General features: G+C 42.2%; 1 protein-coding gene across 1 annotated transcript in view; it reads left to right on the forward strand.

The window, feature by feature from the left end:
- The window catches only part of DNAH14 (dynein axonemal heavy chain 14), a 404,678-nt gene that overhangs the window by 81,832 nt on the left and 307,263 nt on the right, over positions 1 to 15,583 (forward strand). Inside the window, 1 exon segment of the mRNA XM_042976694.1 lies at positions 477 to 569. Within this exon segment, the coding sequence (XP_042832628.1) occupies positions 477 to 569 (93 nt within the window).

Genomic DNA, 15,583 nt, shown 5'->3' on the forward strand with positions numbered 1-15,583 from the left:
ATATAGTATTTCCAAAATGATTTTTCCTTTTAACGCGGTAGCTTTCCTCACCCTCAACACTCAAACCCTCTCAACAGCTTCTCAAAGGCTCAAAGGCATCAGATTTTGTCCTGACATGCGGAATGATTATATATTCGAGCTTATTAACATTAAATGTGGGAAGTGTATTCTTTTTTTAAGTTAAACACACTTTTAGATACAGTAGACCCTATATTGTTTTTCTGTGGCCTCTACCACGAAATGTAAAGAAAGGGGCCTATGTGCCTTGTGCACCTGGCATATAGTAAGTGCTCAATAAATAGTTGGGCGAGTGAGACACAGGACATTCCGTGTTGGGTTTTTTTTTTTTTTAATAAGACACACAAAAAGGAGGTATTTTCACACCCACGCTTCTTAGAATGTTTCTCCTAGACCCATTCTATTACATCTCCATATACAATCTTTTGCTATTAACAGGTGCCTATTCATGCCCCCAGGTTGTGAAAATCTTAATCACTCCTGTCGTTGGTCCCAGAGCCGCCTGATCTGCAGTCACCGGTTTCTCCAGCATTCAGGCCACCTTCAAGCAGGTGAGAGAGAAGTTACCCCCGGGTCCTTGGCCTGCTTCTTGTACCGATCTGATCCGCCCATGACGCGCATTTCTGGGTCCCGGAAAGGCATGGCCGGTGTCACGACGCCCCCCCGCCCCCCTCGGGTCCATCGCCTGGATGGGGGCCTCCGTGGAACCAACGCCCGCCTCCTCCCGCACCTGCGGACTCCAGCCTCGGACCCCAGCATGCATTGCGCGAACCACTAGCCCCAGCCCCCAGCATGCGTTGCACAGGCCTTGAGGCCCTTTCCCCGGCCCCGAGGCCCAGCACGCAGGACACGCTGCGCAAGCAGCCCCAGCATGCACTGTGCAGGCCTCGAGGCCCAGCACGCAGGGTGCACTGCGAGAGCCGTCCCCCCCCCCCCCCAACCCCGGCCCCGGCCCCGGCCCCAGCCCCCAGCATGCACTGCGAGGGCCTCAGGACCCCAGCAGCCTCGAGGCCCCAGGCTGGCCGGCGGTTACGAGCAGGAAGGGTAGCGGCGCCAACCCTCGACCCTCGGGGTTGTCCTCGCCCGGCTCTCTCCGGCGTGTGCCGGCCGGACCTTCGCCTCTTGGCCCGAAAAGCGGCCGAAGCGGCCGTGCGGCCACGGCGCTGTAGGTGAGGGCGGGCGGCTGGGACCCTCGACGGCCCCCTAACTTTGAGGGAGGGGGTCTGTCGAGCCGGGCTTGGGGGGAGGGGCCACGCGGGGTGGGCAGGGCTGGGGCGGGGCCGGGGGAGCCGGGCTGAGGTGTGGCGGGGGGAGGGGCCAGGAGCGGGGCGGGGTCAGGGGTGCCAGGCCGGGGCCATCGGGAGCCGGGAAGGGGCTTTATTTCTGAGAGTTTGCGCCATTACGAGGATTCTCAGTTCTTTGCGTGTTGGAGAAAGCTCGTTGGCCAAACTCCCGTGGCCTCGTGTCTTTGCGTAAAGGAGAGCCCTGTGGGCACTCTTCCTCTCCTTTCCTCATCAGCGTTTAGTTTTATTGATCTTGATTCTTGCTCGTTTTCTGTTATAGTAATTGCTTTTACTTTTAGCTTGTTCATAGCTTGGCTTCTTTATTGAACACATCAGCCTTCAAAATATTAAATGCATTAAGGGCGCCTGGGTGGCTCGGTTGGTTGAGCCTCCGACTGGGGTTCAGGTCAGGATCTCACAGTTTGTGGGTTTGAACCCCCCCCCCCCTCGGGCTCTCTGCAGGGAGCCCACTTGCAGGCTTTTGTCCCTCTCTCCCTGCCCCTCCCCTGCTTGAGCTCTCGCTCTCAAAAATAAGTAAACGTTAAAAAAATAAAATATTAAAGGCCTTCAGTACTCACAAATTTTAATTTCTAAGTCTTAAGAACTACTGTAGCTGGGTCCACCAAATTTGAATATGTGATATTTTAATTGTGGAATGGTTCTAGAGGGTAATTTCCTTATTTTTAATCCATGGTTTACTTAGGAGTGCTATTTCAGGTTTCTAAATAGGGAGCACTTCTAAAAGTGCATTTTTGTTGACTTACAATTTATTTGCATTATATTGGAAAACGGGGCCTGCATAATATTGAGTCTGAGATTTGTGAAGTCTTGTTGCGAAGGATATGGTCAGTTTTCATAAATGCTTTATATGATTTGAAAAGTGCATTCCTTGATTTTTATGTATAGAGTTCTTTGTTAGGTCAAGCCTATTAATTGTGAAGGTCAAATACTTCCTTTTTTTTTTTTTTTTTTCTTCTTTTTTAAGAGACAGGGACTTTTTAAAAAATTCTTTATTTATTTAATTAGAGAATCCCAAGCAGGCTCCATGCTGTCAGCGCAGAGCCGAATGCGGGGCTGGAACTCATGAACTGTGAGATCACGGCCTGAGCCAAAACCAGGAGTCAGATGCTTAACTGACTGAGCCACCCAGGTGCCCCAAGGGTCAAATACTTTCGTTTACTTATTACTTTAGTTCCCTTGATCTGTAAATCATTGAAACGGGTGTGTTAAAATAGCACACTGTCACTGTTTTTTTTTGAAATGTCAGATTTTCTGTCATCTGTCAGGTTTTGCTTTATATATTTTGAGGCAGTGTTAGGGATGTAAAAGTTGTAAGTTGTAGCTTCTTGATGGATTTTCCCTTCTTTTATGTTGAGATGCAGTTACTCCTTACTGCTTTTCCCTTACTTTGTCTGGTAGAATATTGTTACCAGTGTTTTTTTTTTTATTAAATATTTATTTTTTTAAATTTATTTTTTTAATGTTTATTTTTGAGAGAGAGGGAGAGACAGAGCATGAACAGGGGAGGGGCAGAGAGAGAGAGAGAGAGGGAGACACAGAATGAAGCAGGCTCCAGGCTCCGAGATGTCAGCACAGAGCCCGATGCAGCGTCGGAACCTATGAACTGCGAGATCATGACCTGGGCAGAAGTCAGACGCTTAACCGACTGAGCCACCCAGGCACCCCACCAGTTTTCTTTTTGTTTGCATTGGCATAGTATGGGGTTTTCTATTCCTTTATTTTTTTATTGTGGTAAAATACGCACAACATAAGATTTATCACTTTAATCATTTTTAAGCGTACAGTTCAGCAGCTGTACACAACAGATTCACACTGTTGTGTAACCATCACCAGCATCTATCTCCGGAATGTGTCATCATCCCAAACCGAAATTCCATACCCCTTGAGCAGTAACTCCCCTATTACCCCTTTCTCCACTCCTCATAGCCACTAGGAACCTCATATAAGTAGAATCGTACAGTGTTTGTCCTTTGTGTTTCGCTTAATTTACTTAGCATGATGTCTTCAGTCAAGGTTTATCCATGTGGTAGCACGAGTCAGAAAATCTTTGTGTGTGTGTGTGTGAGACACTTGGGTTGTTTTTGACTCTTGACATTGAGAATACTGTTGCAGCAAACATGGGAGTGGAAATGTGTCTTCAAGATTCTGTTTTCATTGCCTTTGGCTGTATTTCCAGACGTGGGATTGCTAGACCATATAGTAATCTCATTTTAGTTTAATGAGGAACTCCCTACTGTTTTCATAGTAGCTATGCCAGTTGCATTCCCACCAACCGTGCACGACGGTTCCCTTTTCTCCACATCCTCGCCAACACTTGTTATTCCTTTTTGATAATGGTCATTCTCACAGGTGTGAGGTGATATCTCATTGTGGTTTTGGTTTGCATTTCCCTGACGATGAGTGTGTCGAACACCTTTTCACGTACCTATTGCCCGGCCGTTTGTACGTCTTTAGAAAATCTGCCCATTTGAGTTGGATTGTTTGTTTTTTTGCAGTTGAGTCGTGTGAGTTTGTATATTTCGGATATTAACCCCTCATCAGAGGACTGGCAGGTGTTTTCTCCTGTTCTCTGGGCTGCTTTTTTTGTTTTGTTGATGGTTTCCTTTGCTGTGCAGAAGCATTTTCATTTGATGTGGTTCCACTTGTTTCTTTTTGTTTGTATTATTTATTTGTTTTTGGTGTCATTTCTTTTGGTGTTTCTTTTTGCTTTTATTATTATTATTGTTGTTGTTATTTTTGTTTTTGGTGTCATCTGAAAAAAATCACTGCCAAGACCAATGTCAGGAAGTTTATCCCCTATGTTTTCTTCTAGTAGTTTTATGGTTTCAGGTCTGAAATTTAAGTCTTGAATTCATTTTGAGTTAATTTTTGTGAGACAATGTGATTCTGTACCCAATTCCAACGCGCGTGTGTGTGTGTGTGTGTGTGTGTGTGTGTGTGTGTGTGTGGTGGGGGGGGGGTGGTTCTTACCACCAAGCAATGCCCAGACACCTGGTGACGTCCTGCAGTTCAGCTCACTTCTGACACTATCCATCTGGAGATCCCATCCCATCTCACGGGTTAAGGGCTCAGTCCTGTAACCGTGTACTCATCCTACCCCTTCCCCACTTCAATGCCAGTCTCGGGCCCAGGTCATCACCTGTGTTTCCGACTGACCAGGAGGCTGTAATGACTCCTCTGTGGGTTCCATTACTTTGCTAGAATGGCTCACAGACCCCAGGGATATATTTCATTTATTACCGGTTTGTTATAGATGGGTATAACTCAGAAACAGCCAGATGGAAAAGAGGCCTGGGGACAAAGTAGGGGGAAAAGGCACGGGGCCTCTATGCCTTCAGGTGCACCACACTCCCTGAGTCTCCATGTGTTCACCTGCTCAGAAGCTCTCTGAAACCTATCCTTTTGGGTTTTTACGGAGGCTTTATTGCATAGGCACGATTGGTTAAATCATTGGCAGTTAATTCCACCTGCAGCCCCTCCCCTGTGTCCAGAGGTCAAGGTGGCGGGGCTGAAAGCTCCAACCCTCTCATCAGTCATGTGGTTGGTTCTCTTGGCAACCAGCCTCCATCTGTAGGTGAGGTCCAAAAGTCGACTCATTAATGTAGCAAAGGACACCTTTATCACTGTACTCATTTAGGATATTTTGGGTGTTTTAGGAGCTTTGTGCCAGAAATGAAGACAAAGACCAAATAGATATTTCTCATGAAGTACAGTATCACAGAGGTGTGAGATGGTGGTCCAGTTTCGTTCTTTTGCATGTGGCTGTCCAGTTTTCCCAACCATTTGTTGAAGAGACTGTCCTTTCCCCATTGTATATTCTTGCCTCCTTTGTCATAAATTAGTTGACCGTGTACGTGTGGGTTTATTTCTGGGCTCTCTTTTCTGTTCTGTTGGTCTGTGTGTCTGTTTTTATGTCAGCACCATACTGTTATGATTACTATAGCTTTGTAATATAGTTTGAAGTCAGCTTCTAGCTTCAGTGTTTTTTTCTCAAGCCTGCTTTGGCTATTTGGGGTATTTTTTGGTTCCAAACAAATTTTAGGATAATTCTGTTTCTGTGAAAAATGCCATTGCAATTTTGATAGAGATAATACTGAATCTGTAGATTGTTTTGGGTAGTGTGGATATTTCAATAATAGTAATTCTTCTAATCCATGAGCACAGAATATCTTTGTTTATTTGTGTCTTAAATGTCTTTCATCAGTGTCTTAGAGTTTTCAGTGTTCAGATCTTTCACCTCATTCGTTAAATTTATTCCTAAGTATTTAATTCTTTTTTGATTCACTTGCAAATGACATTGTTTTCTTAATTTCTCTGATAGTTTGTTGTTAGTGTGTGGAAACACAAATGATTTTTATGTCTTGATTTTGTATCATGCAACTTGATTGAATTTGTTGGTTCTAACAGAACTAATCTTTCCCTCTTCAAAGCTAGCCCACAACAGATTGTTGCGAAATAATAAGAAATATATATATTATAGGTCTCTGATCCTGGTTCCTGATGCAGGACTCCTAACTCCCTTGTAATTTTTTGGGTGATAGGAGTTTTTCATTTTGGTGGTGGTGGTGGTGGTGGTTCTTATGAGGTTCCTCTAGGCAGGCTCTTGGAGGCTTCTGGAGAGGGGGGCTATGTTATCAGAAAGACCCAGCCATGATCAGGAGCTTGACATTTGCAGCCCTTCCCATCCCTCAGTGTCTAGAGAGGGAAGAGGGGCAGGACGTGGAGTTAATAGGTGGTCGTGCCTGTGTGGAAGTCCCCATAAAAACTCCAGTAAGATGGGGTCCAGAGAGCTTTCAGTGTGGTGAGCACGTTCACATACTGGGAGGACGGGTCCCATCTCCACAAGGACAGAAGCTTCTGCACTCGGGTGTAGACTTCGACCTGTGTATCTCTTCATCTGGCTATTCATCTGTATCCTTGATCACATCCTTTAGTAACTGGTAAATTTATGTCATTGTTTCCCTGAGTTCTGTAAATGATTCAATTAATTGGGAAGGGGGTCCTGGAAAACTAATTTTTAGCCAAGTCAGACAGAAGTTGCGGGTCTCCTGGGGACCTCCGACTTGCGATTAGCATCTGGAGTGGGGAGCAGTCTCCTGGGATTGAGCCCTTAACCTGTGGGGTGTGACATGGTCTCCGGGTAGGCAGGGTCAGAACTGAGTTAAATTGTAGGACATACGGCTGTCGTCACAGAATTGTTTGGCGTGGGAAAAACCCCACTCGTTTGGTGACCGGAAGCACTTGGGTGTGGCAAATAATGTGAAAGGAAAAGAGATATATCGGAGGAAGACTCAGTTTTTCCAATTCTGCTCCACATCACCCTGATACTCTGTAATTTTTTAAGTCCTCTTGTCAAAAACTTAAAAAAAAAAACTTAAGATTTTGAATGGGGTTTTATTGAATGTAAAGATCAGTCAAGAGACAAGTGACATTTTAATGTCTTTCTATTAATGCTTAGCTCTTTTGATCTTCTCTAGTACGTGTTTGTTTTCTCTTTGTTAAGTTTCTGCTCTAGGTTTTTTTCTGAAAATTTTGTTTCCGGTTTTATTGAAGTATATTTGACAAAAATACTGTATATATTTAAGGTGTAGAATGTAATGATTTAGCATACATATGCATCGTGTAATGATTACTGTGAGTAAATTCACACATCTGTCACCTCGCAGTTACACGTGTGTGTGTGTGTGTGTGTGTGTGTGTGTGTGTACACGGTGAGAAGCTTATACTCTCGGCAAATTTCAGGTATACAACATGGTATTATTAACTACAGTCCCAGTGCTGGTGTTCACCTTAAAGGTAAAAACTACCAGTTATCTTACCAACAAAAGGTGGGTTTACTTGGGAGTAAAAGAGAATTGCAATCCAGGACAAGCAAGCTGTGGCAAAACCCCAGGCAAGTCTGGGGAACAAAGAAGAGGTACACTTTTTTAAGGAGAAAAACGGTAAGTTGGGAAGCTGTTATGAGCTAAAAGTCCACTGGAGTAAACTGGGAGTTCAGAGTGTGGTGGCTTCTCATTGGCTGAGCTGTTGTGAGGGGCTGGGGGTGGGGTTCGGGGGGAATGAGGAAATTGTCTCTTCCTTCTGCCAGAGTAGCAGAGTAGTATCCACAGGCAAAGGTAAGGTCAAGTTGGTCTCTTCCTGTTGGGTCTGCAGTTGCTAGGAGTGGTAGGGCTGAGATCTCCCCCTGCCGAAACCCCCGACCACATTTTTACGCCGTACGTTAGCTTTCCAGAACGTAACCGTCTGGTAACCGGATGTTTGTATCCTTTGACCAGCATCTCTCTGTCCCCTCCATCACTCGTCCATCATTTGACTCTCTAGGAGTTGAGCTTTTTTTCTTCTTCTTCAGATTCCACATATAAATGATACCGTACAGTATTTATCCTTCTCTGTCTGGCTTATTTCACTTAGCAGCACATCTGCAGGTTCATCCGTGTTGTTGCAATGGCCTGAATAATATACCGTCGTATACATAGACCACATTTTCTTCATCCATTCATCTGTTGACAGATACTTACGCTGTCTCCCTGTCGAGGCTGTTGTGAATAATGCTGCAGTGACCATGGGGGTGCAGATACCTCTTTGAGGTGCTGATTTCATTTCCTTCATGTCCAGAAGTGGGATTGCTGGTCATGTGGTAGTTCTATTTTTAATTTTTTGAGGAATTCCAGAGTGATTTCTATAGTGGCCGCATCAATTTACATCTCTCCTAACAGTGCACGAGGATTCTGTTTTCTCTTCGTCTTCGCCAGTATTTGTTATTTCTTGCCTTTTCGAGTCTAGCCTCTCTAACAGGTATGAGATGATATCTCTTTGTGGTTTTGATTGGCATTACCCTGATGATGAGTGGTGTCGAGCATCTTTTCATGTCTGTTGGCCACCTGTGTGTCTTCTTTGGGAAAATGTCTGTTTAGGTCCCCTGTCCATTTTTTCATCCAATTATTTGTGGGATTTTTGCTACCGAGTTGTAGGAGTGTGTTACATATTTTAGATATTAACTTCTTGTCACATCTGTGGTTTATGCACTTTTTATACCACTCTGTAGATTGCCTTTTCATTTTGTTGATTATTTCCTTTGCTCTTTGGAAGGCTTTAGTTTGATGTTGGCCCCACTTGTCTATTTTTGCTTTTATTACAAGTGCTTTTTTTGTCATGTCCAAACAATCATTGCCAAGACCAATGTCAAGGAGCTTTCCCCCTCTGTTTTCTTCTGCGAGTTTCACCATTTCAGGTTTTCAATTTAAGTCTTTCATCCATTTTCAGTTAATTTTTGTGTATGGTATAAGATAAAGGTCTAATTTCATTCTTTTGCATTGGAATATTCAGTTTTCTTAACATCATTTGGTAGAAAAACCTATCCGTTTCCCATTGTATGTTCTTGGTGCCCTTGTCAAAAATTAGTTGATGTGTATATGTGTAAGTTTATTTCTGGGCTCTCTGTTCTGTTCCATTGGCTTATGTGTCTATTTTTATGCCAGTACCATACTGTTTTGATTACTATAGCTTTGTAATATACCTTTTAAGTCAGAACATGTGATACCTCTAGCTTTATTTTTCTTTCTTAAGATTGCTTTGGCTATTTAGGGTCTTTTGTGGTTTCATACAAATTTTAGGACTTTTTTTTCAATTTCTGTGAAAATGGCATTGGAATTTAGATAGAGACAGCACTGAATCTGTAGACCATTTGGTGTAGTGTGGACATTTCCATTATATCAATTCTTCCATTCCATGCTCATGGTAGATATTTCCATTTATTTGTGTCTTCTTCAGTTTCTTTCATCAGTATCTTAGAGTTTTCAGTGTACAGGTTTTTCACTTCCATGGTTAAATTTATTGCTATGCATTTCATTCTTATTGATATTGTTTGTAAATAGGATTGCTTTCTTAATTTCTTTTTCAGATAGTTTGTAGTTAGTGTCAAGAAATGCAATGAGATGTATATGTCGATTTTGTATCCTGCAACTCTACTAATTTATTAGTTCTAACAGCGTTTTGATGGAGTCTTTAGCATTATACACACACACACACACACACACACACACACACACACATATATATATATATAGCATCATGTCATCTGCAGTTAATTTTACCTCTTGTAATTTAGATGCATTTTATTTTTCTTGCCTAATTGCTCTGGCTAGGACTTCAAGTACGGTGTTGAATAGAAGTGGTGAAAATGGGCATCCTTTTCTTATCTTTGAGGAACGGTGTTTACTTTTTCACCATCGACTATATATAAAATTATCTGTGGTCTTGTCATATATAACCTTTATTATGTTGAGGTATATTCCTTCTGTGTCTAACATGTTGACAGTTTTTTCATCATAAGAGGATGTTGAATGTTGTCAATTGCTTTTTCTGTATCTGTTGAGATGATCATATGGATTTTTATCCTTCATTCTGTTAAGGTGGTGTGTCACATTTATTGATTTGCATATTTGAACCATCCTCACAACCCAGGGGTAAATCCCACTTTATCATGTTGTATCATCCTTTTATTGTGCTATTAATTTGGTGTGTTTTTTTGGTTGAGGGGTTTTGCTTCTGTATGCCTCAGGGATATGGCCTGTAATTTTATTTTCTTGTTTCCTAATCTGACTTTGGGATCAGGGTAATACTGGCCTCATAAAATGATCCTGGGTGTGTTCTCTCTTCTTGTCTTTTTCTGGAAGAATTTGAGAAGGATTGGTATTAGTTCTTTAAAGGTTTGATAGGATAATGTTGGCATTAATTGCTATGAACTTTCCTCTTAGAACTACTTTTGCAGCATAGCATAGTTTTTGGTATGTTGTATTTCCATTTTCATTTATTTCAAGATATCTTTGATTTTCCTTTTGATTTCTTCATGGACCCAGTGGTTGTTTAGGAATGTGTTGTTTAATTTCTACTCACTTGTGAATATTTCAGGTTTCCTCCTGTTTTTGATTTCTAGTTTCATAACATTGTGTCTGGAAAAGATATGTGATATGATTTAAAGGCTTCTTTAATTTCTTTTTTTTTTTAATTTTTTTTTTAACGTTTTATTTATTTTTGAGACAGGGAGAGACAGAGCATGAACAGGGGAGGGTCAGAGAGAGGGAGACACAGAATCTGAAACAGGCTCCAGGCTCTGAGCTGTCAGCACAGAGCCCGATGCGGGGCTCGAACTCACGGACTGCGAGATCGTGACCTCAGCTGAAGTCGGCCGCTTAACCGACTGAGCCACCCAGGTGCCCCTAATTTCTTAAGACTTCTTTTGTGGCCTCATATGTGATCTATCCTAGGGAATGTTCTGCATTCACCTGAGAAGTATGTATATTCTGCTGCTGTTTGATGGCGTGTTTTCCATGTATCTGTTATGTCCATTTGGTCGAAAGTGTAGTTCAGATAAAAAGTTTCTTTGTTGATTTTCTGTCTGGATGAAGATTTATCCGTTCTGAAAGTGGAGTACTAAAGGCCGCTATCTATTATTACTGCATTGCTATATATTTCTACCTTCAGATCTGTTAATATTTGCCTTATATATTTATGTTCCCTAACGTTGGGTGCCTATATGTTTACAGTTGCTATATCCTCTTGATGAATAGATTCCTGTGTCATTATATAATGGCCTTCTTTGTCTCTGGTTGTAGTTTTTGACTTAAAGTTTATTTCATCTGATATAAGCCGCCCCCCACCCCCAGTCTTTTTTGGTTACTGTTTGCATGGAATATCTTTCTCCATCTCTTTTCTTTGAGCCTGTATGTGTTCTCAAAGTTGAAGTGAGTCTTTCGTAGGCAGCATACAGTTGAGCCTTTTTAATCCAATCAGCCATTCCATCTTTTTATTGGAAAATTTAGTGCATTTACATGTAAAATAATTATTTGCAGTTAACAGCTTGTTAAATGTTTTCTGGCTATTTTATAGTTCCTTTGTTACTTTCTCCCTTCTTTGCTATCTTCCTTTGTGGTTTGATGATGTGGTTTGATTGTGGTTTGGTGTGCTTTGATTCCTTTCTTTTACCTTTTATGCATTTACTATAGGGTTTTCCCTGGTGGTTACCAAGAGGCTTACATACAACCCCTTATTGTGATGATAGTCTGTTTTAAGCTGAAAACAATTTGACTTTGACTGCATACAAAAGCTCTATCCTTTTACTTCCTCCTCCCACATTTTATGGTTTTGATGTTACAGTTTACATCTTTTTATATTATGTATACATTAAAAATTATTTTAGCTATAGTATTTTTAATACTTTTGTTTTTTAATCATTATACTAGAGTTAAGTGATTTATATACCCCCATTATGGTGATATTCTAAATTTGTCTATATAATCTTTACCAGTAAGTTGTAAGTTTTATACTTGCATATGTTTTCATATTACAAATTAGCACCCTTTTATTTCAGCTTGAAGCGTTCCCTTTAACATTTCTTATAAGGCAGGTCTAATGGAGATGAGCTCCCTCAGCTTTTGTCTGTCTGGGAAGGCCTTTATCTGTCCTTCACATGTAAAGGACGGCTTTTCTGGGTACAGTATTTTTTGTTGGCAGATTTTTCCTTTCAGTACTTTGAATATATCATTCCACTCTCTCCTGGTCTGCAAGGTTTCTGGTGAGAAATCCCCTGATTGCCTTACGGGAGTTCCCTTTTATGAGATGAGATTGTTTTGTCCCACTATTTTCAAAATTCTCTCTTTTGATTTTTGATAGTTTGAATACAGTGTATCTTAGTTAAGTCCCCTCTGTGTTGAATCTGTATGGGGATTTTTTTTTTTAAGTTTTTATTTAAATTCCAGTTAGTTAACATACTAGTTTCAGGTGTAGAATTTGTTGATTCAGCACTTACATAAAACACCCTGTGCTCATCACAAGTGTACTCCTTAGTCCCCATCGCCTATTTGCACCCGTCCCCCACCCATCACCCCTCTAGTGACCAGCAGAATGTTCTCTATAGTTAAGAATCTGTTTCTTGGTTTTCTTCTCTTTGTGCCCCACCATGATCATTTGTTTTTTCACTTAGCGTAATATACTCTACATCCATGTCATTGCAGGTGGCAAGATTTCATTCTTTTTTATGGCCGAGTATCAATATCCCATTGTGTATTTACACCACCTTTTCTTTTTCCAATCATCAGTCACTGGATACCTGAGTGGGCTCTTATTAGCTTTATGCACCTGGACGTCCCAGCTTTCTCCCCAGATATGGGCAATTTTTAGCCATTGTTTGAAAAAACGTTCTCCTCCTTTCTCACTTCTTCTGGGACTGTCATATCCTAATATTATTTTACTTGATAGTACCCCACATATGCATAGGCTTTCTTTAGTCTTTTTCATTCCTCGTCCTTTTTCTCTGATCGCATGATTTCAAATGATCAAGTCTGCTGTTGATGCTGCTGCATGTTTTTTTCATTAATAGTTTTCTTCAGCTCCAGAATTTGTTTGGTTCCTTTTTATGGTTTCTCTCTCTCTGTTGGCCTTGTCAGTGTGTTCACATTGTGTTTCCCTGATTCTGTTTAGTTGTCTGTGTTCTCTCGTAGCTCACTGAGCTTCCTGAAAACAGTCGTTTTGAATTCTCTGTCCAGAAATTCATACGTCTACGTTTCTTTGAGATCTGTTAGGGGAAAATTACTGTGTTCCTTGGGTGGTGTCACGTTTCCTAATTTTGTGGAAGCCCCGTGTTGATGTCTGCTTTTGGTGGGGCGGTCTCTCTCCCAGCTTTAGGGACCGGCTTTGATGGTTAAAGACCACGTGCAGGTGGGTGCAAGGGCACTGGCTGGGGGCAGGGGGCACTTCTGGCTCTGGGAACGACCCTGCAGCATAATGTCCGCATAGCGTGTTCAGAGAAGTCGGTGCGGGCATCGATTTGTCCCCCTGTGAGGGCTGTTATGGCTGAGGGGATCCCTCTCAACTCGGTGTCGGGCTCCCAACTGCCCTGGTAGTGGTGGCAGCACTGGTGTCTGACGTGTGGGCGCTTTGGGAGTGACAGGAGCTTTGGGGTCTGAGTAGCTGGTTACCCCACAGTGGCTGCCGGGCCTGCGACGTGGATGCCTGCAGAGTGGCCACGAGTCGGCCTCTGCCTCTGCGTCGTGCACACAGCTGGGGCACTCGGGGCGCCGGGACCCACGGTACGTGTGGGGCTGCAGCCCCTTCTGGGGGGAGGGCTGCAGCAGTGTCTCCACGCGGAACGGTCCGTGGTAGTGGGGGCTGTTGGTTCCCTCGGTGGCTAAGGCCGCTGCTGTCCTCTGTGGAGCAGCACCCTGGGGTCCGCGCGACTCACACTGTGGGATCCTCCCTATGAGCGCCGTGGGGGGTCTGCGGCTGTTGTGGGGGCCGCTGAGATCCTCGGTGACGAAGGCTCCCAGGGTCCTCTCTGCAGAATGTGCCACTGGGGACTGTGATGGCAGCCCCTGTGTGGCTGATGCTGACAGCCCGGCTCCTTTGTCCTCAGCAGGCGGCTCAGCGCAGCCAGTCTCCGCGGGGGTCCTTCTGTGCAGTTACTCTCTTCTCTCCTCCCTGTGTGGCTGCCGGTTCTTAATTGGACTCTCGAGCCCCCCGGGCCTTTGTTGCACGTAGCTAGCTGTCTGTTCTTTTTGTGGGGGGACAAAGAGTGGGTTCTCCTCCTCCATATCTTGCTGATGTCCAGAGGCCTGATCTCTTCTCTGTTTTTTTCTACTTTCTTTGCATTTATAAAGTTTTGCTTTTTCTAACTTCTTAATTTAGATAGTCTTTTTTTATATGAGATCTTAAAGCTTTTATTTACCTCTAAGTACTTCTTTAGATGTATCTCACAAGTTTTAATATTTAATATCTTAGCATCTAATTGTTAATGTTTTGGATTTTCATCGTGATCCCTGAGTTACGTAGGTTTTTCTTAATTTCTGGATTTATGAGATTTCATTTTTTATTCCTTTACTTCTAATCTGGTTGAATTGTGGGTGTGGAATTTGGATTGTATGAAGATAAATTATTTGAAATCTGTTGAGATCTGCATTATGACCAAGTAGTGGTTAATTTTGAAACTGTGCCCTGTGCACTTTAAAATACATGCATTCTCGGGGCGCCTGGGTAGCTCAGTCGGTTAAGCGTCTGACTTCGGCTCAGGTCATGATCTCACGGTTCGTGGGTCTGTGCTGACAGCTCAGGACCCTGGAGCCTGCTTCGGAGCCTGTCTCCCTCTCTGTCTGCCCCTCCCCTGCTCGTGCTCTGTCTCTCTCTCTCAAAAGTAAACATTAAAAATTTTACTAAAAAAAATACATGCATTCTCCATTTCTTGAGTTGTACACAGTGTATTTGTTAGGTCATAGTTTTAAATTAGATTAGTAAAATCTGTATCCTTACTAGTTTTGTTTTTGTTTTGTTTGGTGCCAGAGGGGGTTGGCCTGAGTAACTGAATTTGTCACAGTGTTTCATTATCATGCTATGTTCATTTGTTTCTCCCTATGATTCTGTCAGTTTTGAATTGTGTATTTTGTATTACATATTTTGAAGTCATGTTGTAGGTGGAGGTTCAGAACCGTTTCATTTTTCTGGTGAAATGAACCTTAATCATTATATAGTGAACTTCTCTAGATCTAGTGACTCTTTCTGCCTTACTGCCTATGTTTCTGATATAAATATAGCTATAATATCTTCATTTTGCTTAATAGTTGCCTGGTATATCTTTTTCCTAGCTTTTACTGCATCCTTTTGGTATCCTTTTGTTTTAGATACTTGTCTTTTAAGATCTACCTGGATTTCTCTCCACCCCCCGGTTTTTCTATCTTTGTCTTTGTAGAGAATTTAGTCTACTTGTAGTGACTATAATTATTCATATGTTTTGGCTTATTTCTGCCACCTTATGTTGTGGTTACCATAGAAATTTTAAGACGTATGCTTAACTTACCAAAATGTCAATTTAACCAATTTTAATCTTCCTGCAGAAAATACAAGGATCTTAATTTAATTTTGATCATCCCCCTCCTGACCTGTGTGCTGTTGTTATAGAGTCTGGTTCCACCTCACTTTTAATCCCCCAAGAAATGATTACTGCTTTATGTGGTTAGTGTTCATTTAGATTTACACATATTCATTACTTCTGCTGGTAATTATTTCTTGTATCTTAGACCTGTCATCTTGGGATAGTATTCCTTCTTTTTTAAGTCCTTGTGGAGTACATTTTATTTGTCTATTGATTTTATTTGCCTGAAATGTCTTTATCTTGCCTTCCTTTTTTGAAACACATTTTTGCTAGGTATAGAATTCTAAGTTGACAGCACATAGAACATTGGAGATGTTATACTGTTGTTTTAGGGGTGTGTGTG

Source organism: Panthera tigris, chromosome F3, assembly GCF_018350195.1.
Source record: "Panthera tigris isolate Pti1 chromosome F3, P.tigris_Pti1_mat1.1, whole genome shotgun sequence".
NCBI lineage: Eukaryota > Metazoa > Chordata > Mammalia > Carnivora > Felidae > Panthera > Panthera tigris.